This window comes from Pogoniulus pusillus, chromosome 28 (assembly GCF_015220805.1).
Source record: "Pogoniulus pusillus isolate bPogPus1 chromosome 28, bPogPus1.pri, whole genome shotgun sequence".
NCBI classification, from domain to species: Eukaryota; Metazoa; Chordata; class Aves; order Piciformes; family Lybiidae; genus Pogoniulus; species Pogoniulus pusillus.
Window position 1 is genome coordinate 17,881,610 of NC_087291.1, and position 24,021 is coordinate 17,905,630.

Sequence of the window (24,021 nt, forward strand, 5' to 3'; positions counted from 1 at the left end):
ACACAGAATGGTTTGGGTTGGAAGAGACTTTAAAGATCATCCAGTTCCAACCTCCCCACCACAACCTTCCATTAGGTTGCTCAAGGCCTCATCCCACCTGGTCTCGAACACCTCCCTGGGCAACCTGTGCCAGTGTCTCACCACCCTCACTGCAAAGAACTTCTTCCTAATCTCCATTCTCAACCTGCCCTCCTCAAGCCTCAGTCCATTCCCTCTCACCCTATCACTACAAGCCCTTGTAAAGGGTCTCTTCCTGGCATTCTTGCAAGTCAACCTTTAGGTGCTGGAAGGTCACTACTAAGGTCTCCCTGGAGTCTTCTTTTCTCCAAGCTGAACAGACCCCAACTCTTACAGCCTGTCATAGAATGGTAGAATGGTTTAGGTTGGAAGGAACCTCAAGGATCATCCAGCTCCAACCCCCTGCCATAGGCAAGGGCACCTCCCACTAGAACAGGGAGGGAGCATCCACAGCCTGTCCTCATAGGTGAGGTTCTCCAGCCCTCTGATCATCTGTCATGGCCTCCTCTGGACCCACAGCTCCAACTCTACCTCACCACCACAGAACCAGAGCGAATCCAGCCCCTTTGGCAGCCAGCCAGGACCCTTCTGACTTGCCCAGCATTGAAGTTTGGGCTACCTGCGCCTGGGTGCTTCTGGCGAGTCTGCGGGAGCAACCCCCCTGGCCACGGAGGCCAGGAACTCCTGCCGCTTCTGCTGCACCAGGCAGGCTGCACGGATGATCTTGTGGCGAGGTGTCCGCAGGTAAGGCCTGTTCACCTTCTGTGCAAGGTCCTCAGTGACCATCTCTAGGTCTGTCTGCACGGAAGAGCAAAGAGCTGCTGTGAGTCCGAGCAGACGCAGACAACAGGCCAAGGAGCGGGCAGGTTACCAGAGACCAGACCTCAACTACAGGGTCTTTGAGCTCTTGAGTGACAAACAGAGCCTGCAACTTCCATCCCTGTTGTCAGAGGCTGCAATGTGGTGTTGGCTAAACAGTGTGTAGAGCCAGCACTGACCTTGAAAGGCTCTGCAGAGAACAACCAGCTGCAGAGGGAGCTGAAGGTGATGAAGGCTCCCCTCACTAGGGGGTCGCACAGCCACCGAAGCCAACACCATGCATGGGCAGCAGAGACAGCTGTCATGTAACAAACTGTGAAACAAGGCTGGAGCTGGGTTCTGCTTGGCTCAGCCTGCTGGGATGCACTGGCCACACACCACAGAGCTCTGAACTCACCAAAACCCAGAGCACAAGCAGGGGAGCTGGGGCAGCAGCAGGCTCACCCCCATGATGGTGTGGCTCCTGCTGGGGACGCCTGCCTTTCGAGGCAGCAGCTGCCAGCTCTGCTATCTGCGCTGGCCAGGGGGACAGGATGAGCACAGCCTGCCCTTCCTTCAGTAGAGCTCCTTGAGATTGCTTGTCAGGCCTTATGCAGCACTGCAGTTTCTCCCCCTATGGCTGTAGCACATGAGCCACAGGCACTGTGGTTTACAGTACACCTTCCTCCTTATGGTTTTGGTGTTTAAGCTATAATAAAGGTTTGAAACTGTACCCAGAGGGGTACCATGTGTGAGAGCCTTCTCTGGCCCCAAGAACTCACTGGAACACTGCAAGAGTTAACACCTCCAAAACAAAATCACTTTACAGTGCAGTGACAATCAGAGCTTTACAGCACAGCTGCTGAGGAGGGCATCTGCTTTCCTGGAAATACCAAAGTACCCCCAAATCTACCCTTCTGGCCTGCCCTCTTACCAACCCATGTGCTGGCCTCCAGCCTGGAGCAGGGATTTCCTGCACTCACATCTTCCACTGAACCACACAATTGTTTGGGTTGGAAAACACATCCAAGGTCAACCAGTCCAAACATCAACCCAGCACCACCATGGCCCCAAGTGCCATGGCCACAGGTTTCTTGAACACCTCCAGGGATGGTGACTCCATCACCTCCCCGGGCAGTCTGTGCCAATGCCTGACCACTCTTTTAGGAGGGGGAGGGGAAGGAGGGAGCATTCCCTGTCTCTGATGCCACCACCATCCAGGTACCCTCCCAGCTTTATCCCGACCCGCTTTACCTTGCAAAGTTAAATATCATCTTCAGCAATAGAGGCTAACAGTAAATAATTTTGCTTTCTTCCCCTTCCCCTTCTCCTTCTCCATTTCATTCTGCAAAGCGTTGTCCCTCCATTCATTCTTCAACTGAGCTAAAAGCTGCTGTGTCCCAGAGCATGAACAATGCATTCCTTTCCCCAGGAGGTCAGGGAGCACAAAGCGCCTCCACACTACCCATAGGTAACTAATATCACCCCCCCCCCTCCACACACACACAGAGTTAACATTAGACAAGCAAACTCCATTCCTGTGTTACCTGCATAAGTTCAAAGATCTCTTTCTTTGTGCTTTTAGGCTCCAAGAAGAATCCATATGGGTAAGAACACTTGAGAATGCGTCGGGTTTTCAGCAGCTCCTGGACTGCGTCTTCGATGAAGGTGGTGTCAGGACACCCTCCCTCAGCTGCAAGATGAAACAAGCATCGTGCAAATATCTTCCTGCTGCTGTCAGCATGTCTGTTACTCTAAAAGCTTCCCTTCAAAGTAATAACATTTATCTGCATGTCAGTCACAGAGTCAAAGATTGCATCAGGTTGGAAGGGACCCTCAAAGATCATTTTGTCCAACCCCCCTGCACTCAGCAGGGACACCTCCAACTAGGTCAGGCTGCCCAGGGCCACAAGGAGTCTGATCTTGAATGTCTCCAGGGATGGGGCCTCAACCACATCTCTGGGCAACCTGTTCCAGTATTTCACCACTTCCTCCAAAAGCCCAACCTAAATCTCCCCTGCTCCACTTTCAAACCATTGCCTCTCATCCTAGCAATTAAATATGCTGCATGGAAACAGCAGCAAGCTCTGAATGACTACAGAGTGTCCTTACTAAAAGGAGTAAACACAGAGTATTGGCTTCTCCCTGACTAATGCTACTTGCTCCTCGAGTCTTCAGAGTAGGTAAGATCTGCTCCACAATTAACTTTCACCCACTGCTTATCAAGTCCAGTGGTGGAGGGGTCCTAGCACACCACAGCTGGACGCCAGTTCTATCAGGGAACAAAAGGGGTTAGCCATGCCAGCCAGGGAGCAGCAAAGGGCTGCAAAGATCATCAGGGGACTGCAACACCTCTCTTCTGAAAAAAGCCTGAGGGACTTGGGGCGTTGAAGCCTGGAGAGGAGAAGGCTGAGGGGGAGCTCATCAATGCTGAGCAAAGGGTGGGTGGCAGGAGGGTGGGACCAGGCTTTTTTCAGTGGTGCCCAGTGACAGAACAAGGGAGAACAGGCACAGAGTGGAACAGAAGTTCCATCTAAACAAAAGGAGGAATTTCTTTCATTTAAAGGTGCTGCAACACTGGAGCAGAGTGCCCAGAGCAGTGGTGGAGTCTCCACCTCTGGAGTCATTCATAGAATCAGCCAGGTTGGCAGAGAGCTCCAGGCTCAGCCAGCCCAACCTAGCACCTAGCCCTGGCCAATCAACCAGACCATGGCACTAAGTGCCCCAGCCAGGCTTGGCTTCAACACCTCCAGGCACAGCCACTCCACCACCTCCCTGGGCAGCCCATTCCAATGCCAATCACTCTCTCTGCCAACAACTTCCTCCTAACATCCAGCCTGAACCTGCCCTGGCACAGCTTGAGGCTGTGTCCCCTTGTTCTGTTGCTGCTTGCCTGGGAGAAGAGCCCAACCCCACCTGGCTACAGCCTCCCTTCAGGTAGCTGCAGACAGCAAACCCACTTAGACGTTGTCACGTGCAACCTGCTCTAGGTGAACCTGCTCTGGCAAGGGAGGGTTGGACTTGATGATCTCCAGAGTCCCTCCCAACCCCTACCATTCTGTGACGCAGTGATCTGATTTCAAATCCAATTCCCAGGTGACAGCAAACACTCACTTCCACTGAGAGCTCTGCTCAACTGCTCCATCTTCTCTTTGGCTGTTTTCAGAAGGCGCTGCTCTAACTGGAGAGAGGAAAAGAAGACAATAAACAAACTGCACTAAGATTATTGTTGGATGAATAAAATAGGAGCAAACATCAGTAAAAATGGCTTGACCCACACCTGGTAGCTAAGTTCATGGTTCTTAAATCTTGTGTAGTAGTGCATAAACCTATCAAGCTCTTGAAACCTTCGATGCTTCTTTTCAGCCTGGAAAACAACAAAGAGACAAAAGAAGGCAACTTCAGTTATATGACTCAGTTTAGCAATCATCATTAGAGACAATTACACAACCACACTCATCCAGTACCACACACAACCCTGACCAGTGCCATGTGGGGAAGGAAAGGGACAAAAGAGACTTCTGAAATGCACAAATCTTGCAAGTTGTGTAAGCAAAAGGCTGATCTGGAAGCAGAGAGCAGTGCCTGTGCAGCTGCTTGAGGAGACGCTCCAAAAGCTTTCTAAGTACAGGCAGGTCTTCTGTAGGGCACAGCAGCTAATTACAGGACCTGCATGCCCATGCCACAAAATGAAACCATGGCACAGAGAAGGAAGATGACTTAAGTCACTCAGTGGCTGCCAGCAAAGCCAAAAGCAGAACCAAACCTGTTTATCCACAAGCAGGCACTCTCTTCTTTCTGTCTCTTTGATATCTTTAAGGACAAGTTTGGGAGGGATTTTGATTAAGCTTCTCCTAACAAGAAAATTGCAGCCTCAGTGCTATGTTTTCAAACACAGAGAGCCATTTGTTACCTCTCCTGACATCTATGCTATGTTTTCAAACACAGAGAGCCATTTGTTACCTCTACTGTCATCTCCTTGGACTGCTCCTCCACATGCTGGATAACCTCGTAGCGAGTGCACCTGTAGTAGCCTCCGGTGGAAGAGCTGTGCTTCTTCCACTCCTCCAGGCATATCCAGCAGAAGTCATACTTGCACTTGAGAAGAAAGAAATGAACAAAAGGAGGGAGAAAACAAGAAGCTGACACATTGTAGTCTGCAGTTATGCACTGTTATTCCTCCACTAATGACTCAATCGACACTGAGGGTGCAACAGTTTGGGACTGGAGCAGGGCAGAGCTGGGTTGGACATCAGGAGGAAATTCTGCACAGTGAGGGTGGGAAACACTGGGACAGGCTGCCCAGGGAGGTGGTGGAGGCTCCATCCCTGGAGACATTCAAGACCAGACTTGATGTGACCCTGGGCAGCCTGATGTAGTTGGAGTTGTCCCTGCTCACTGCAGGGAGCTTGGATAAAAGCCTGCAGAAGGACTGTTCCCAAAGGCCTGCAGGGACAGGACCAGGGCAATGGTTTGGAATGAGAGCAGAGCAGATTGAGACTGGAGGTGAGGAACAAGTTGTGCAGCAGGAGGCTGCTGGAGCAGTGCCACAGGCTGCCCAGGGAGCTGGTTGAGGCCTCATCCCTGGAGCTGTTGAAGGGGAGGCTGAAGGAGGTTTTGAGCAAGCTGCTGTAGTGGAGGATGTCCCTGCTGAGCACAGGGGGCTGGATTGGATGAGCTCTGGAGCTCCCTTCCAAGCCAAACCATTCTGTGGTCTCTGAAGTGCATACCCTGCAGCTGCCTACCATTCAAACCCTCTCATCTCCATTAGAAGAAAGCTCATCACAAAATATCCCAAACCCAGGCTGAAACAAGTTGCTTCACAAGGCACAGGACTCAGCTGGACTCCTTACTACCTTATGTTTATATGCTCCTACTGTAATCATCTCATCTCTCCCAAATTATCTCCCTCCACAATCACTCCACCACAGTTATCTTCTCAGCTCTCACATCTCCAAAAGCCTCTTCAAAAACCCAACACTTCACCCAGCATCCCCAGACTGCTCAGTCTCATTAAGCACACAAACCCAAATCATCTCTTACACATTTCCCTACCTCCTGAGCTCTCTTTTCTCTGCCTGGATGATCACTCAGCTGTGCAGCAGCTTAACAAGACACATCTGCTGCGTGCCCATCAGCTGCCTTCAGCAGGATTGGTGACTGCTGAGCAGGTAACTGCTGAGCAGGTGTTCCAGCCTCTCCTGGGGGCAGCACAGATTAAGTCTGGGCACCACACATAGACCAAGTTTCACTAAACTCGTAGGAATTTCATATCAGTGAACCTCCCGTTCCTTTGTATCTGGTTCAAGTGCAAGGGAAAGGTTAAAAGACTACTACAGGTAGGGAAGTGAGAGAGCAGGACTGCCTAAGCCTTGTCTCCTTAGAAACTGGACTCACAAACCAGTCAGGGGCCTGCTTAATTAGAGATGTGATTTTATGAGCACAGAGCGTTCTGCTCTACACCAAGGAACACGTTAGCTGCTAAGTGGCTGTCCCAGCTCAGGTGGTAAGCTTGAGCAGACCTTGCTGCAGCAAGAACTTACTGCAGTGGCTAAGAGCTGCCCACCCTACCTCATGTCTGAGCCCTGCAGTGAGCCTGAGAATACTCCTCCTTTCCTTTCTGAGCAGGCTGAGGGCATGCACCTTCTGTCTGCAGGGATTTTTCCACCACAGGAGGGATGTGAGTGCCTTGAGGACACTTGAAGGTTGATCATTACAGTGTTCACCTGCCAGCCAAACAGATTCTACTAAACATTTACTAAAGCATTTTCTACATAGAACCACAGAATGTTAGGTGTTGGAAGGGACCTCTGGAGATCATCTACTCAAACCCTGGCTTCCAAAGCAGGATCATCCACAGGAACACATCCAAGTGGGTTTTGAAACCTGCCTCCAGAGAAGGAGACTCCACAACCTCTCTGGGCAGCCTGCTCCAGTGCTTTGTCACCCTTACAGCAAAGAAGTCTCTCCTCATGTTGAGGTGGAACCTCCTGGGTTCCAGTTGTACCCACGGTTCCTTGTCCTGTCGCTGGGCACCACTGGGAAGAGCCTGGCACCTTGACACCCACCCCTCAGGTATTCAGACATTGATCAGGTCCCCTCTCAGCCTTCTCTTCTGAAGACATAGCAGCCCCAGGGCTCTCAGTCTTTCTTCACAGTTCAAATCCCTTCATCATACTCACAGCTCCCCACTGGAGCCTCTCCAGTAGATCCCTGTCTCTCTTGCACTGGGGAGCCCCACACTGCACACAGTATTTCAGGCATGGTCTCAGCAGTAGAGCAGAAGCCTGCCAGGGTCTCCCTTACCTTGGCACATTGCATGTGATTGCAGCCCTCATTCTTCTGGATTGGAGACTTGCAGTTGGCGCAGGGCTTGGAGTTGGTCAGCAACCACAGGCAGTTGGCAGCATCTTCATAGGCCTCACTCACTCCCACGACTGTTGGGAGGGTGACAGGAGGATATGGAGCATGCAAAAGAGAGAAAGTGAGATTGTAGCTGTGTAAACCTTCCTGGAGGTCAGATGAGGGAGGTGGATGCTCACCTGCTGCTGGCAGAACATTCTGATCCTCCCCTAGACGTATTTCTATATCTCACACACAACACTTAGAGCACTCCTCCAGACTGCCACAGGAATTTACATCCATAAATCACCAAATACTTAGTGACTACTAATACAATGCAACCTGAAAGCAGACTGGAGCCAGCTGGGGGGTGGCCTCTTCTCTCTAGTAACACTTTGGCCACAACAACCCCAAGCAGTGCCACAGGCTGGAGACAGAGTGGCTGAGAGCAGCCAGGCAAGAGAGGGAGCTGGGAGTGCTGGGAGAGAGGAGCTGCAGAGGAGGCAGCAGTGCCCAGGTGGGCAGCAGAGCCAATGGCATCCTGGGCTGGCTCAGGAGCAGTGTGGGCAGCAGGGCAAGGGAGATTCTTCTGCCCCTGTGCTCAGTACTGCTCAGGCCACCCCTTGAGTGCTGTGTCCAGTTCTGGGCTCCTCAATTCAAGAGAGATGTTGAGGTGCTGGAAGGTGTTTGGAGAAGGGCAGCAAGGCTGGGGAGGGGCCTGGAGCACAGCCCTGTGAGGAGAGGCCGAGGGAGCTGGGGGTGTGCAGCCTGCAGCAGAGGAGGCTCAGGGCAGAGCTCATTGCTGCCTGCAGCTCCCTGCAGGGAGGCTGTAGGCAGGTGGGGTTGGGCTCTGCTGCCAGGCACCCAGCAACAGAACTCTCTTTTTCCAAGAGATGTAGAGTTTTTACTTAATGCCTCTAAAGAAGATCATGACCACAGCAGCAAAACCCAAATGATTCTCCCCCCAAAGGCAGGACTCTTACGTTCTTCTGGCTTCATTTCAGTTATCTTCTGCAGCCAGTCCTTCCACGTCTGGCAGTCACAAGGCTCATGTGCTTCACCAAGACACTCCCTGAAAATGAAGGTAGCATACACAGGCTCTTACCATCTTACCACTCACAGACTTGGAACTCAAGTGAAAATTCTTTCAAGCTAAGAAACATGGACAGGCTTAGACAGGCTAAGAAACAAGAGAGGCTTAACTCTGAGTCAGGAAGATAAAAAGACATCAACTGATATTATTTTAAAATACCAGGCAGACCTAACAGCAGCCTGCCAGGACCTGCAGGGGCTCCAAGCAGGCTGCAGAGGGACTGTTCCCAAAGGCCTGCAGGGACAGGACCAGGGCAATGGTTTGGAATAAGAGCAGAGCAGATTGAGACTGGAGGTGAGGAACAAGTTGTGCAGCAGGAGGCTGCTGGAACACTGCCACAGGCTGCCCAGGGAGGTGGTTGAGGCCCCATGGCTGGAGATACTGAAGGTGAGGCTGGAGCAGGCTGTGAGCAAGCTGCTGTGGTGAAGGATGTCCCTGCTGAGTGCAGGGGGGTGGACTGGGTGTGCTTTGGAGGTCCCTTCCAAGCCAAACCACTCCATTGCAAGACACTGATGATATTTGCTCACAGCCACAGGTGACCATTACAAAGAACTAAAATGAGACAGCAAAGGAAAAGAGCTTTTCTAAGTTTCAATCTGAAAAAAAAAAATCACTTGGTTTGCAGTTTGACTTCTATCCTGCTGGCACAAAAAGTGCTAAACTGTGACAGAAGTAAAAGGATTGTAAAGATTATCCAAAACTAAAATGCATCTCATGTAGAACACCATGACAGGCCACAATGCTGTTCAGGAGTGGCAATCAGGAGTAAAAGTTTCATAAACCTTCACTGTGCCTCCAAACACTGAAGTATTGGACTTCTTAGGCTATCAGGAAGTAACAGGACTAGGGGAATGGAGCAAAGCTGGAGGTGGGTAGGATCAGACTGGATGTGAGGAGGAAGTTGTTCAGCATGAGAGTGTTGAGAGCTTGGAATGGGTTGCCCAAGGAGGTGATTGAGGTCCCATCCCTGGAGGTGTTTAAGGCCAGGCTGGCTGAGGCTGTGTGCAGCCTGCTCTAGGGTAGGGTGTCCCTGCCCATGGCAGTGGGGTTGAAACTGGCTGATCCTTGTGGCCCCTTCTAACCCTGAATGATTCTATGATTTGGGCACTGAGGGGTTTTGTAGGACAAGGATACAGGACACACTTTGGTGCTTCCCTGGAACAGGAAGAGCTCTGAGTTTCTGGAGGTGTAGGTGATTTAGCACTGACCAGCAAAACAGATGTCCTTTTCCACAGTCCACAGCAGGGGCTTTCAGCATAGGGAAGCTGAGTGTATCTGATCCTGTTGAGTTGGAGCCTTGTCTCGTTAACCTCACTGCTCTTTCACAGCCAGGTATAGGACACCATTTAATAGCAGGATTATTTTCAACAAAGGCCTAGGAGGAAAAAAAATAAGGGAAACATTTTAGTAGATGAGATTTCATCTTTGCCATTAAAGAATCATTATCTTCCTGTGAAAGAAAAAGCCAAAAAGCATAAGGGTAGGATTGAAGCTTTAAAAGATAGCTACAGATAAAGGGCATCACTTCATTTCCACCTTAAAAATGGTACTATCAATTAAACAAGATAACAGCAGAACTCCAAACTTATGCTGAAATGCAAATGACTTCCATCCCAAACAAAATGTTCAGTGTGTGCCAGCCAGTTCCTCTGTGATTTACTGTAAGCTGCTGCTCTATATGCACTGGCATTAACACAACTGACTCTCGGAGCTGAGAAGAGCCAAAAACCTTTACTGATCACAACAAAAAGCTGCACTAAACCTGAAATCAGAACTGGGTTAGCTCAGGAATTGACCTCTAGTCTTTTTAGGTCTCCTTTTGTAAAAATCACATCTAAAAAAAATGAGGAGGCAAAGGAATTTCTCTGCCTTGCATCAATCCTACCCTGGGGGTTGAAATCTGAAGATGCAAAAGATGGATCAGACCTGGCCACTGAATTTGCATTTGACTGGCTAAGGTTCTGTTAGTGTGCATTAAGGAGACTTGCCACACACACAGAGTGGTGGCTGAGGAAGGGAGGAAATTCTCTCCACTTTCTTTCTGCTGGTAAGGCAGCACATTGTCAAAGCCTGCTTCAGCACTACACTGGGATCCAAGCAAAAATGAAAGGTGAATGAAAAGATTGCTTTCAAAAGTAAGTTTTAATCATGGAAATAAGCACACTAAAAACATGGACAGGAAAACCAAAGCCAGGTTCTCCTACTTTTGTCCCTATACACAGCAAGCACAGCAAGCTCTGGATGGCAAAAAAAAACCACTTGTACTGATGAATTCTTACAACAGAACCATGCTGGTGATAAAAATAACCCCCAAATAAACCTTAACAATTTCAGGTTGCGAATTTTGGCCAGTGCAAAGCTTCAGCTCTCCTGTTACAATCACTACTTTGATCAAATCCTGTTACTAATGCTGCATTAAGTTCCACATTACAGAAGCAGTGCATTTGTGCTTAAGGAACCAAACACAGTGCTCTTGCTTTTCTCTCAGGGCTCCAGCAAATGTTGACTTTATGGTATATAAGACAGCAAATAATTTGCTGTAGCAATTAATTTACTCCTTTCTACTTGGAAAACTACAGAACTGTTGTGGCATTTCACACTGGAGTTCTCTTTATACAATGAAATGCAGTTGAAGAGAGCAGTTTCTACCTGCCCAACTACAGATCTGTTGTGGCATTTCACACTGGAGTTCTCTTTATACAGTGAAGGGCAGTTGAAGAGAGCAGTTTCTACCTGCCCAACTACAGATCTGTTGCAGCATTTCACACTGGAGGTATCTTTATACAACAAAACAGAGTTGAAAAGCACAAGAACAGTTGGAGGAATTACCTTAATGTCAAACTGAAGGTATCTTTTGTCCATCTCCTTGGAAACCACACTTTCTATGATGTCTACAGGCACAAGCTGGAAACAATCATATGCTGGGCAAAAAATGTTGTGAGCTTCACCCTCCTGAATTTTCAGGTTCAAAAATCTGCCAGAATTTTGTCAGTCAGTATTTTGTGAATAAAAGGTTAAAGATTCAGAGGCTGCTGAATATTTCATGCTAGGTTGACAGATATCCACATTAATTCATTTCTAAACACAGGCTAGGAAGTGTCCCTTCCTGCTCAGAAGGGTTACAGAGCTGAGGAGCAGAGTTTAAAGGCAAGAACAGTCATGGTTTGAAAGTGAGCAACTACATGTTTGTGGTCCCCATCCTTGCCTTTTATCAGACAGATCTGCAATGCTTAATTAAACTGAGTACCACTTCTGACTTTGATAAGAAATGGAACAGGGAAGTGTAATTAATCTAGAAAATAATTCATTTGCTATGCAATTAATTGGTCTAACTGTGCCAAAATAGGTCTGCTCTTGGAAACAAACTTCTACATGGTAACCTTTAATAGTCCCTAACTGAATGCAGAGCAGAGTGAGCTTAGCAGCCTGCTAAAACTGGGCTTTAACTAACACTGCTCAAGGCTGCTAAGTGCAAAAGCTGTAACTTACTTATTAACTTGGCACCAAGGATGATATTCATCTTATCTAACTTCAGCCCTCTGAAGGACAGGCAGCTATTGCAAGTTAAGTCACCTGGGATCCTTTAATAGTTAAGGAGACCTGCCAATACACTTGGATCCCAGAATGGCATAACTCAGTCCTGGCTGTGTCTCTTGGCTTGGCAAGGCTTGGCTCAGAAAAAGAAATCCCACTCTGGATGTGCCACTATGGACACCTGCTTGACATTGAATTGCAGCTCTGAGTGCATGCCCTAAGCACAGTACACAGAGTCCAGCACCCAAATTAGAAGCCTCGTGTCAAGCCTGTGATCTTCCCTAGGCTGCTGCCTGACAAGTTGCAAGACACCAGAAGTGTGACTGCTGCTGTTCTTGCCACTGGCACAGAGCTGCCTTCTCAAAGCATACCTGGAAGAGAAAATGCTCTTCTCAGCTTAGGAGGAAAGGTTTGTCTGCAGGAGGAGTAGCTGTGCAAGTGACAGCAGCTGTGCTGCTGTGACACTGCAATAAGACACTGCAGGGCGCAGTTCACGGAGCAGAATGCCCTGCAAGGGGGCAGAGCTGACTCTGAAGGCACGACACAGAGATGCAGTTCTTCCTGGCAAGGACTCTGAGTGTTTGCAGCAGCACAATGCTCAGTGGCTGTGCTTTTTAACAGCATGACTGCTCTGTCTTGCAAAGACATTCTGTGCTCACAAGAGCACCACAGAACTCCTAACAGAGCACTAACAGCAGCACTAACACAACTTTGAAGCTCAACCTACTCCTCAGCTATCAACCCTCCACCTAAGAAAGCATTTTAATTGGTTTCCTGACTGGGAATGGATTTCTGATGCCTAAGCTAAGAGATGGAATTAAGCACGTTCTTAATTTAGGAAGTGTAAACCCCACTGGTGCCAACATCACACACACTGAGCACATCAAGAGCAGGCTCTTTTTGACACACAGGCTTCAAACATCTGCCTAAGACCTTCGCTGAATCGAGACCAAATCAAACATTTTGCAAGCCCAGGACAGTTGATGGCCACTTTTGAGTGACAACTTAAATATCTGATTGGGTCAAAGCAGCAACACTTTGAGCCCAAGGCAGTGCTGTAACATTAGCTGTTAATGGTCTCTGCCCTTTCCTCTTCCAAGTGGCAAGGCAGCAAAGGCCGTGTACTCACGCCTCCCAGCAGGCTCTGCAGAAGTCATGGCCACAAGGCATGTCCACTGGGTCTTCAAACACAGAGATATTACACATGCAGATGTCACACTGCAGATGGAAAGAGAAAAGCAACAACTTCTCATTAAGAAATAACCTGAGAAGCCTTTCATGTTGTTAGCAGGACACAGCACTTTGGGAAAGCTCTTCAAAAATGCTCAGTAAGGGGAAAAAATAATCTGACTGTAGGGCAAAAAAAGTGATTTAAGCAAGGGAAGGAGGGATGGGAAAGGGGAGGGGTCTCTGTTTCTGCACCTATCAGAACAGAACATCTTGGGGTGTCTTAGAATCACAGAATCAAGCAGGTTGGAAGAGACCTCCAAGCTCAGCCAGCCCAACCTAGCACCCAGCCCTGGCCAACGAACTAGACCATGGCACTAAGTGCCCCAGCCAGGCTTGGCTTCAACACCTCCAGGCACAGCCACTCCACCACCTCCCTGGGCAGCCCATTCCAATGCCAATCACTCTCTCTGACAACAACTTCCTCTTAACATCCAGCCTAGACCTCCTCTGGCACAGCTTGAGGCTGTGTCCCCTTCTTCTGTTGCTGGGTGCCTGGCAGCAGAGCCCAACCCCACCTGGCTACAGTCTCCCTGCAGGGAGCTGCAGACAGCAATGAGCTCTGCCCTGAGCCTCCTCTGCTGCAGGCTGCACACCCCCAGCTCCCTCAGCCTCTCCTCACAGGGCTGTGCTCCAGGCCTCTCACCAGCTTTGGCACCCTTCTCTGGACACATTCCAGTACCTCAACATCTCCTCTGAACTGAGAGACTTTCTGACTGAAAGGGTTCTCAAAGCCTGGCACAGGCTGTCCTGGAAGGTGGAGTCCTCCTCATCCACGGAGGTGTTTGAAAGAGACAGAGCTGTGGTGCTCAGGGCTTGGCCCCAGCCTTGGCAGAGATAGAGAATGGTTGGACTCAGTCATCTCCAAGGTCTTTTCCAACCACATGACTCTATCATTTTATGACTGCATCTAACAACCTAGAAAAATGCTTAGGTCATGGAGCAAAAGTTTTATAATGCTGCAGCTGTGGATTATCAAACAGAGAACTCTGTCTTCCAGCAGCACCCCTCTGACTTTAATGAAAGGCACTTTCATATTGCAGATTTGCCATAGCCTTGCAAGTTGCATGAAGAAGCCTACACATAGTAAAAGCAATTATAAGCTGTACAGTGCAGCAGTGGGCTGACATTTCAAAGGGCAGACAAAGAGAATCTTGTTTTCAAAAGGAAAAAAATATTCAAATGGCAGGGTTCACAGCACTGAGAAGAGTCAGGGAAACAGACAATGCAAGTCAAAAGTCCCTTCCCAGCTTTCCTGAAAGGGGTCTAGGAGAAAGCTGGGCACCAGTGGTGTGCCCCAGGGATCAGTGCTGGGCACAGTCCTGTTCAATGTCTTTACTGATGCTCTGGACCAGGGGATTGAGTCCAGCAGCAGTAAGTTTGCAGATGACACCAGGCTAGGAGCAGCTGTGGATCTGTTGCAGGGTAGGAGAGCCCTGCAGAGGGACCTGGCCAGGCTGCATGGGTGGGCAGAGGCCAATGGGAGGAGATTTAACAAGGCCAAGTTCAGAGTTCTACACTTTGGCCACAACAACCCCAAGCAGCACTACAGGCTGGGGCCAGAGTGGCTGAGAGCAGCCAGGCAGAGAGGGAGCTGGGGGTGCTGGGAGAGAGGAGCTGAAGATGAGGCAGCAGTGCCCAGGTGGGCAGCAGAGCCAATGGCATCCTGGGCTGGCTCAGGAGCAGTGTGGGCAGCAGGGCAAGGGAGGTTCTTCTGGCCCTGTGCTCAGCACTGCTCAGGCCACACCTTGAGTGCTGTGTCCAGTTCTGGGCTCCTCAATTCAAGAGAGATGTTGAGGTGCTGGAAGGTGTTTGGAGAAGGGCAGCAAGGCTGGGGAGGGGCCTGGAGCACAGCCCCAGGGAGGCTGTGGATCACAGAATCACTAAATATGATTGAAGATCACATTGGGTGATTCTGTGGTCCACAACCTCCCTGGAGGTGTTCAAGGCCTTGAGCATCCTGGGCTGGTGGAAGGTGTCCCTGCCCACAGCAGGAGGGGCTGGAACTGGATGACCTTTAAGGCCCTTTGCAATCCAAACCATTCCATGAATCTATGAAGTGAGCATCTCGGTAAGAGTGAGATGAGAAGCTTCTGCCCCTGGACTCAGCACCGAGGAGTGCTGCGTTCAGTCTTGGGGCCCTCATTCCAAGGAGGACATTGAGGGATTGGAGCAGGTCCAGAGGAGGGCAACAAAGCTGGGGAAGTGTCTAGAGGACAGGCATGGGGAGGAGCAGATGAGAGAAATGGGAGTGTTTAGTGCTGAGAAAAAGAGGCTGGGGTGAGACCTCTTTGCTCTCTACAGCTCCCTGAGTGGAGGCTGGAGGGAAGTGGAAGTTGAGCTCTGCTTGTAACAGATGATAAGAGAAAAGGAAATGGCCTCAAGCTGCACCAGGGGAGCTTTAGGTTTGATATTAGGAAAAAGGTTCTCAGCTGCAAGAGTGGTCAGGGATTGGCAGAGGCTGCCCAGGGAGGTGATGGAATCCTCATCCCTGGACATGCTCCAGAAAGCTGTGAAAGTTGTACTGGAGGCTCCAGAACTGCACCCAGGACTGCAGGTGGGGTCTGAGGAGGGCAGAGCCAAGGGGCAGAGTCCCCTCCCTTGCCCTGTGTCCACACTGCTCTTGCTGCAGCCCAGCACAGGGTTGTGTCTGGGCTGCACTCACACTGCAGGCTCATGTGGAGCTTTTCATCACCCCAGACCCCCAGGGCCTGTTTCTCAGGGCTGCTCTCAGCCATTCCCCACCCAGCCTGGAGCTGTGCTTGGGATTGCACCCACCCAGCACAAGGTATTGTTCTGTTCGGCTTTTTGGGCTCCAGGAAACTGAAAGTAGAACCAATAGAGCCTGCTAATTCCAGAGCTATGTATAGACTCACCACAGCTGTCTCCAGGTCTCCCGGGGAGGGGCTGATCTCATCGGGGGAGGTGAGAGAGGAGCGAGTGGTGCGCGGCGTGCGCGGGGAGGGCAGCGTGTCCCAGGCGTTGTAACCGCTCGGAGGGGGAGTTGGCATCTGAACCCCTGAGCGCTGGCAGCAGCCCTCTGGATTAGACATCCAGGCCTCAAGTAACTTCTCCCTGTCCCAGTCTCCAATAAACACACAGACACAGGAAGTTAGGCAGCTGACAGGGTAGAAGAAACACAGAGATGCTACGCTCAAATCCTTTAAAATAAACAGCTGTGTTCAAGTGTGGCATGAGGGATGGCTGCAGGACTGCAGCAAGTCAAAGGCACAAGCCCAGGCTGGGTGCAGAGTGGAGTGATTGAGAATAGTCTTGAAGAAAAAGCCTTGAGGGTGTTGGGTGCTGAGGAGCTCCCCAGGAGCTAGCAGTGCCCTCATGCAGCCCAGCAGGCAGCCAAGTGCTGGTTGCAGCCAGAGGACCGTGGGCATAGGGCAGGAGAGGAGATTGTGCCCCTTGGCTCTGCTCAGAGGGCACCTCCAGCCCTGCCTCCAGGGCTGCTGTCCCCAGCCTGAGAAGAACACAGAGCTGCTGGAGTCCAGAGGAGGCCACAAAGATGATCCAAGGGCTGGAGCAGCTCTGCTATGGGGACAGGCTGAGGGAGCTGGGGGTGAGCAGCCTGCAGAGGAGAAGGCTCCAGGCAGACCTAACAGCAGCCTGCCAGCACCTGCAGGGGCTGCAAGCAGGCTGCAGAGGGACTGTTCCCAAAGGCCTGCAGGGACAGGAGCAGGGCAATGGTTTGGAATGAGAGCAGAGCAGATTGAGACTGGAGGTGAGGAACAAGTTGTGCAGCAGGAGGCTGCTGGAGCACTGCCACAGGCTGCCCAGGGAGGTGGTTGAGGCCCCATGGCTGGAGCTACTGAAGGTGAGGCTGGAGCAGGCTGTGAGCAAGCTGCTGTGGTGGAGGATGTCCCTGCTGAGTGCAGGGGCTTGGCCTGGATGAGCTTTGGAGCTCCCTCCCAGCCCAAGCCATTCTCTGATCCCATGATAAAAGTCTGTGCCTTAAGTACTGTCAAACTGCCTCAAGTCCATGGTGGCTGAATTCAAAGGAACACCAACACCAGGCACTGGGTGCAAAAGAGTTCCTGTTACCAGAGCTCTGCATGCCAGTCTGTGGGGTTAAAATCACCTTTCCCTATTATTTTCATCAGGACTCCACAAATGGAAGCTTAATCCAGCAAACCCAGCAATGTGCATGCAAACCATTAACTGCCTGAGCAGCTCCTCTGGCATCCAGCAACAATGCAGATGCTTCAGTAAGCAGAAGTTTGGAATCCCTGAGTCAAAGTCCACTGAGTTTCAGAGATACTTTTGTCTGGAGCAAGCACTCTGAATTTGGTACATTCCCATTCTGACAACCCCACTTCAGATGACCTGCTGAGAGCAGAGAGTGACTTCAGTGGAATTCAGCTAGTTACAGACCTAGACATGGAAACAGAGCCTGCATTCATAGAGTGACTATAAAGACCCTTCCAAGGACACACAGGCTGCTGCTGCTTCCAAACCCCAGGCAATTTCCAACCCTTTGTTGACATGGTCAGACTGCTTTTACTGCAACCCAAAAACCCTTCCCAAAACCAAAGCACATTTTGGTCCAGTTTTATACACAAACAGTGGCAGAGAACCCAAAGGGCTGACAGAAATAAGTGCAATGAAGTTGACTTTTTGGAGGTGGATGGAAGTGCTGCTTCTGTGTCTCTCACTACAGGCAGGGAAACTCTTTTCCTCCACACTGCATAATTCCAAGTTTGAATCACTTTCCTGTCTCCCTCAAAGCTTTTTGGACATCTTGCAGCTGTATTTCTTGCTGAAGCAGTGTGTGAAATAGGAAAGCTCTGTTTCTCCATCTCCCTAAGTTAAAATGTCTTCCAGGATAATTCCCAGTTTGAATCACTCTGCTCACTGTCTCCCTGTCTGCCTCAATGCCTGTTGACACCCTGCAGCTGTACTTCTTTCTGAAGCAGTGTGTGAACTGTTTCCTGCCACTTGATTAACTGTTACTTCTCTTTCACTGGGGAAAGCAAAAGCTGTCTAGCTAACTGCCACCTGCATTCTGCTGAAAGCAGCTTCTTTAACCTTGAGAGGCTTTGCTGGATTACCATGTGCCCGAAGGAGAGCTTCTGCAGTGAAGAGAGGAGCTTGGAGCATGTCAGCAGATTCCACAATCAGCATATCCTTAAGCCTTCGCAGGTCCTGGAGCCTTAGCCCCTCGTATGGCTGCCACAAGAAGAAAGACAACTGATGGTGAGACACTGCAACAGGCTGCCCAGGGAGGTCCTGGGTGTCACAGGCTCACAGGATGTCAGGGGTTGGAAGGGACCCAAGGAGATCACAGAGTTAAATTCCCCTGCCAGAGCAGGACCATCCAACCTAGCTCAGGGCACACAGGAACACATCCAGACAGGCCTGGAAAGGCTCCAGAGAAGGAGACTCCACAGCCTCTCTGGGCAGCCTGTGCCAGGCTCTGGGACCCTTACAGGAAAGAAGTTGCCCCTTGTGTTGAGCTGGAGCCTCCTGTGCTGCAGCTTCCATCCACTGCTCCTTGTGCTATCCCAGGGAGCAGTGAGCAGAGCCTGTCCCCCTCCTGATGCCCAGCCCTCGGATAGTTATAGACATTGATTAAATCCCCTCTCAGCCTTCTCTTCTCCAGACTAAGCAGCCCCAGGGCCCTCAATGTGCCTTCCCTGAAGGTGTTCAAGGCCAGGTTGGATGAGGCCTTGAGTAAGTTGATGTGGTGCAAGGTGTCCCTGCCCAAGGCAGAGGGGTTGGCAGTAGATGACCTTGAAGATCCCTTCCAACCCAAACCAGCTGAGGATTCTACAGTATCAGGACCTTTGTGACTGGCAAGAGTAAAGGTGTCACAGCTCTGCACTGCCTGTTGTCTTCTTTGAGCAAGCAAGGAGAGCAGAAGAGAAATGACCTGTGAGTGCCCTGCCCTTTGCCCTGACTGCCCAAGCTGAGGGAGCCTGTGTGCTTCCCTTGCTGCCCAGGCATGGCTCTGTAAAGGACAATCTGAACGCTACCGGCATGCACTGAAACAAATCTGGGCCACTTGACTCCTGCCACGCTGGAATTTGACTGACCTACTTCATTTCTTCCAGAGGAGATCACTTAGAAAAGCATGTCAGAGAGACAGGGATACAAACAGCTGAGTGCCTGAGTGACCCCAAGTGCAAAGGGAAAAATGAAGAGAAGCAGAGGGTGAATTGTCTGGACTGAAGCTGACCTCATGTGGGAAGCAAGCAGCTCTGTCAGCACAGGTGCTCCATGGGACAGCAACCACAGAAGCAACCAGGCTGGAAGAGAGCTCCAAGCTCATCCAGTCCAACCCAGCACCCAGCCCTGGCCAATCAACCAGACCATGGCACTAAGTGCCCCAGCCAGGCTTGGCTTGAAGCCCTTGAGGCCAAGAAAGCCAATGGGGTCCTGGGGTGCATTCAGAAGAGTGTGGCCAGCAGATGGAGGGAGGTTCTCCTTCCCCTCTACTCTGCCCTAGTGAGGCCACACCTGGAACACTGCATCCAGTTCTGGGCTCCCCAGATCAAGAGAGACAGGGATCTGCTGGAGGGCTACAAGGATGCTGAAGGGACTGCAGCACTGCCTGATGAGGACAGGCTGAGAGTCCTGGGGTTGCTCAGTCTGGAGAGGAGAGAGCTGAGAGGGGATCTAAGCAATGTCTATCGATATCTGAGGGCTGGAGGTGAGGAAGAGACAGGCTCTGTTCACTTGTGCCCTCGGACAGGACAAGGGCAAGGGATAGAAACTGCAGCACAGGAGGTTCCACCTCAACATGAGGAAGAACTTCTTCACTGGAAGGGTCCCAGAGCCCTGGCACAGGCTGCCCAGAGAGGCTGTGGAGTCTCCTCTGGAGCCTTTCCAGCCCTGTCTGGATGTGTTCCTGTGTGACCTGAGCTAGATTGTGTGGTCCTGCTCTGCAGAGGAGTTGGACTGGAAGATCTCCAGAGGTCTCTTCCAACCCCTAACAGCCTCTGATCCTGTGAACACTACTCAATTCTTGAATAACCATCCCCCAGGGAAATGGCTTAGCTGTTAAACCTGCAGCACAGATGTGTATTTCAGGAGCTAGTGTTGTCTCCTCCAAATTCTGCATTGAATTGATTAGTTCTAGGCCAAGCACTGACAAATATCTCCCTTGAGTAACAGCCTATTATGTGAGCTCAGCTGGAGCATTCCACACAGCCCTGCAGGGGTTCTGGGATCCTGCCTTTCTGCTCTTTTGGGAAGAACCCTAGTTTTGTCTTTCTAAGTAATGAAGGAAATATTCCCTAAGAATGTGTTTGAAACTTCAGGCATTTGTTTCACACAATAACAGATGAGCCCAGACAGGAAGCTGTAAGAAAGGAAATATTAGGCTGGCGGGGTTTAGCTTCATCTGGGAATTCCAGAGTGGAGGCTGCCACACCTCCAGGACAGTCCATGGCATTCTAGCAACTATAAGACTAAAATCAGCAGAAGAACCAAACGTTCTGGTGTTGAGCATGTCTGTTGTGTGGTCTGAGGTTGTGGCAGGCCAGAGAGAGCTGTGTAAAGTGCAGTGCTTCACAAACCCAGCCCACAAAGCACAGCACCTGCTGAGACACTCCGCAGAGCTCTGCCCCAGGGGAACTGCTGCCAGGAGAACACTCTGCAAAGCACCCCAAAATGTGTCAAACACCCAAGTGTAAAGTAGCCTCTGACCTCTTTTTTATCTAAAGCAGCATATTCAGCTTCAATGCTCTCAGCCTCAGGGTCACGAGAGAAGACCATTCGAGACTCCAGGTTCAGAGCCAGCTCCTTGTGGTGCTGTTTCTCTGCACAGTCACAGGGGGTGTCCTTATTTTCGTTTTCTGCAAACAGATCTCCACCATGTTTGACCAGAAGCTGGAAAGCAACACAGCAGAGAGGCCTGTTAATTACCAGCTCCACTCATGGCCTGAGGAGAAGACATCTTGGTTAAGAACACACCAAATATATGAACCAAGAATAGAGGAAGAAAACAGAAGCATAAGGGAGAAGCTTTGCCTGCCAAGGAGCCCTGCTGATGTTAACTGCTTCACTGCCAGCTAAGCCCATGGAGCCACAGCACTTCACCTGGCAAAGCCCTTTAAGCTCATCCAGTCCAACCATTGCCTAACTCTGCCAAGGCTGGGGCTAAGCCATGGCCCTCAGCACCACAGCTCTGCCTCTTGGAAACACCTCCAGGGATGAGAATTCAACCACCTCCCTGGGCAGCCTGTTGCAGGCTCTGAGAACCCTTTCAGTCAGGAAGTTTCTTCTCATAGTCAACCTAAACCTCCCCAGAGCAGCTTAAGGCTGTTTCCTCTCCTCCTGTCACTTGTTGCAAGACAGAAGAGCCCAACCCCCACCTGGCTCCAAGCTCCTCTCAGGGGAGCTGTAGAGAGCAAACAGTTCTGCCCTCAGACTCCTCTTCTCCACGCTAAACACCCACAGTTCCCTCAGCTGCTCCTCCCCAGCCCTGTTCTCCAGACCCTTCCCCAGCTTCACTGCCTTCCTCTGGGCCTGCTCCAGTCCTTCAGTGTCTTTCCTGGCCCCAAAACTGAACCCAGCAGTCAAGGTGTGGCCTCCTCAGTGCTGAATCCCTGCCCCGCTCTGACTCTATGACAAGTTGAGAGCAAACAGGAATCAGAACTGGTTTAGTACATTGGTCAGTGCCCATTGGCATGAGAACATGACCCAGTCTCTGTGATGAGCTGGGGAGCAGGCAGTCTAGAGGCTGGATGCACCCAATGAAACCTAGCAGAGGCAGTGAGCAGTAGAGCAATGAGAACCACAAACCCTCATGAGGAGTTTCAAACCCAGCGATGTTGCAGCCTGCAGTTCAAAGCTGCAGCCCAGCTCCAGAAGCACAATTTACCATGCAGCAGCTGTGATTCTTTCTGACACTGCTCTGCCTGCATCCTGCTCATTTCTCCAGTTAATGCAAAGCAGAGTTAAAAATGTTACACAGTCACAGAATGGATTAGGCTGGAAGTGACCTCAGAGCTCCTCTGCTCCAGCCTCCCCACCCTGCCCAGGGACTCCTCTCAGCTGCTCAGGGCCTCCTCCAGCCTGGCCTGCAGCACCCCCAGGCAGAAGGCAGCCACAGCCTCCCTGGGCAGCCTGGGCCAGGCTCTCACCACCCTCACACTCAACAACTTCTGACTCAGCTCCTCTCTCCCCCTGCTCTGCCTCAGCTCCAAACCATTGCCCTTGGCCTGGCTCAGACCCCCTCAGCACAAGTCCCTCTGCAGCCTTCCTGCAGGATGCCTTCAGGCACTGGCAGCAGCTCTGAGGTGTCCCTGGAGCCTTCTCCTCTGCAGGCTGCACCCCCCCAGCTCCCTCAGCCTGTGCTCAGGGCAGAGCTGCTGCAGCCCTAGAGGCATCTTTGTGGCCTCCTCTGGCCTCGCTCCAGCAGCTCTGGATCCTTCTCATGGTGGGGACAGCAGAGCTGGAAGAAGGATTTTTGTCCCCAGAACAACTCTGTGGCCACTGCCTCTATCAGTCTCCATCAGCAGTGCCCAGAGCTGTGGTCAGCTGTGGAGCAGCTCTGCTATGAGGACAAGCTATGAGATTTGGAGCTCTGCAGCCTGGAGAAGAGAAAGCTTCCAGGAGTGGCCATCCAGTATCTGAAGGGGGCTACAGGAGGGCTGGGGAGGGACTATTGCCAAGGTCTGGGAATGACAGGATGAGGAGGAATGGGTTTAAAATGGCAGAGGGGAGATTGAAACTGGATGTTAGGAAGTTGTTTGCAGTGAGGGTGGTGAGACACTGGCACAGGTTGCCCAGGGAGGTTGTGGAACACAGAATCACCCAATGGGATCTTTGATTGGGTGATTCTGTGCTCCACAACCTCCCTGGAGGTGTTCGGGACCAGGCTGGATGAGGCCTTGAGTGACCTGTTCGAGTGGGAGGGAGTTGGAACTGGATGATCTTTGAGGTCCCTTCCAACCTAAACCATTCTACGATGATTTCCTTACCTCAACACAGGTTTTCATCCCTGAGGCAGCAGCATAGTGCAGGGGAGTGTTCTTCTTGTTATCCACAGCGTCGATGGCTGCGCGCTCGTACTGCCCTTCGTCCAGCTTCGCTCCCTTCCACTTCAGGATCATTTGCAGGCAGTCTGCTCTCCTGCAGTCATCTTCTGAGGGTCGTGTCAGGCGAGGGTGAAGAGCTCCTTCTGAGATCATGATCTGAGGTCCCATACACAGTAAGTGCATAGATGTCTCATTGTGCACATTGCGCTTGTTCGGGTTTCCGTCCCGAACGAACAGGAAAGTCCTACAAGGTTGGGGGGAGAAAACCAATTAGCAATGAACAGCCTGCCAGGGAGGTGGATTTTCAACCCCTGCAGCAGGCTGGAGCAGCAGGTTTGTTTTTTCCAAGACAGAAATTCAGAAAACCTCCTAAGAAGGCCTTGCCTAAGCTCAATGCAGAACCACAGAATGGGTTGGGCTGGAAGGGAGCTCCAGAGCTCACCCAGCCCACCCCCCTGCACTCAGCAGGGACATCCTCCACCACAGCAGCTTGCTCACAGCCTGCTCCAGCCTCACCTTCAAGAGCTCCAGCCATGGGGCCTCAACCACCTCCCTGGGCAGCCTGTGGCAGTGCTCCAGCAGCCTCCTGCTGCACAACTTGTTCCTCACCTCCAGTCTCAATCTGCTCTGCTCTCATTCCAAACCATTGCCCTGGTCCTGTCCCTGCAGGCCTTTGGGAACAGTCCCTCTGCAGCCTGCTTGCAGCCCCTGCAGGTCCTGGCAGGCTGCTGTTAGGTCTGCCTGGAGCCTTCTCTTCTGCAGGCTGCACACCCCCAGCTCCCTCAGCCTGTCCTCCTAGCAGAGCTGCTCCAGCCCCACAATCATCTTCATGACCCTTTTCTGGACCTGCTCCATCAGGTCCTGCTCCATTTCCTTTCTGTGTTGAGGGCTCCAGAGCTGGACACAGCACTCCAGGTGAGGTCTCAGCAGAGCAAAGTGGCAGAATCTGCCCTTCTGTCAACATCATCTGCTAAAAAACTGTCCAGCCACCTCTAAAGATGTTGAAAGTTTCAGTAT

The 24,021-nt window shown here is 51.1% G+C and overlaps 1 protein-coding gene across 5 annotated transcripts in view; it reads right to left on the minus strand.

The window, feature by feature from the left end:
- Nucleotides 1–24,021, minus strand: part of ANKIB1 (ankyrin repeat and IBR domain containing 1) — an 85,951-nt gene that overhangs the window by 8,734 nt on the left and 53,196 nt on the right. For all 5 annotated transcript variants that reach the window (XM_064167227.1, XM_064167228.1, XM_064167224.1 and 2 more), the window contains 14 exons: nt 22,948–23,248; nt 20,669–20,851; nt 18,070–18,187; nt 15,889–16,097; nt 12,915–13,003; nt 11,081–11,225; nt 9,460–9,626; nt 8,142–8,230; nt 7,123–7,253; nt 4,780–4,914; nt 4,097–4,183; nt 3,931–3,997; nt 2,364–2,509; nt 638–816 (listed from right to left, as the gene is read on the minus strand). In XM_064167227.1, the coding sequence (XP_064023297.1) occupies nt 638–816; nt 2,364–2,509; nt 3,931–3,997; nt 4,097–4,183; nt 4,780–4,914; nt 7,123–7,253; nt 8,142–8,230; nt 9,460–9,626; nt 11,081–11,225; nt 12,915–13,003; nt 15,889–16,097; nt 18,070–18,187; nt 20,669–20,851; nt 22,948–23,248 (2,046 nt within the window). The remainder of the gene's footprint in view (nt 1–637; nt 817–2,363; nt 2,510–3,930; nt 3,998–4,096; nt 4,184–4,779; nt 4,915–7,122; nt 7,254–8,141; nt 8,231–9,459; nt 9,627–11,080; nt 11,226–12,914; nt 13,004–15,888; nt 16,098–18,069; nt 18,188–20,668; nt 20,852–22,947; nt 23,249–24,021) is intronic.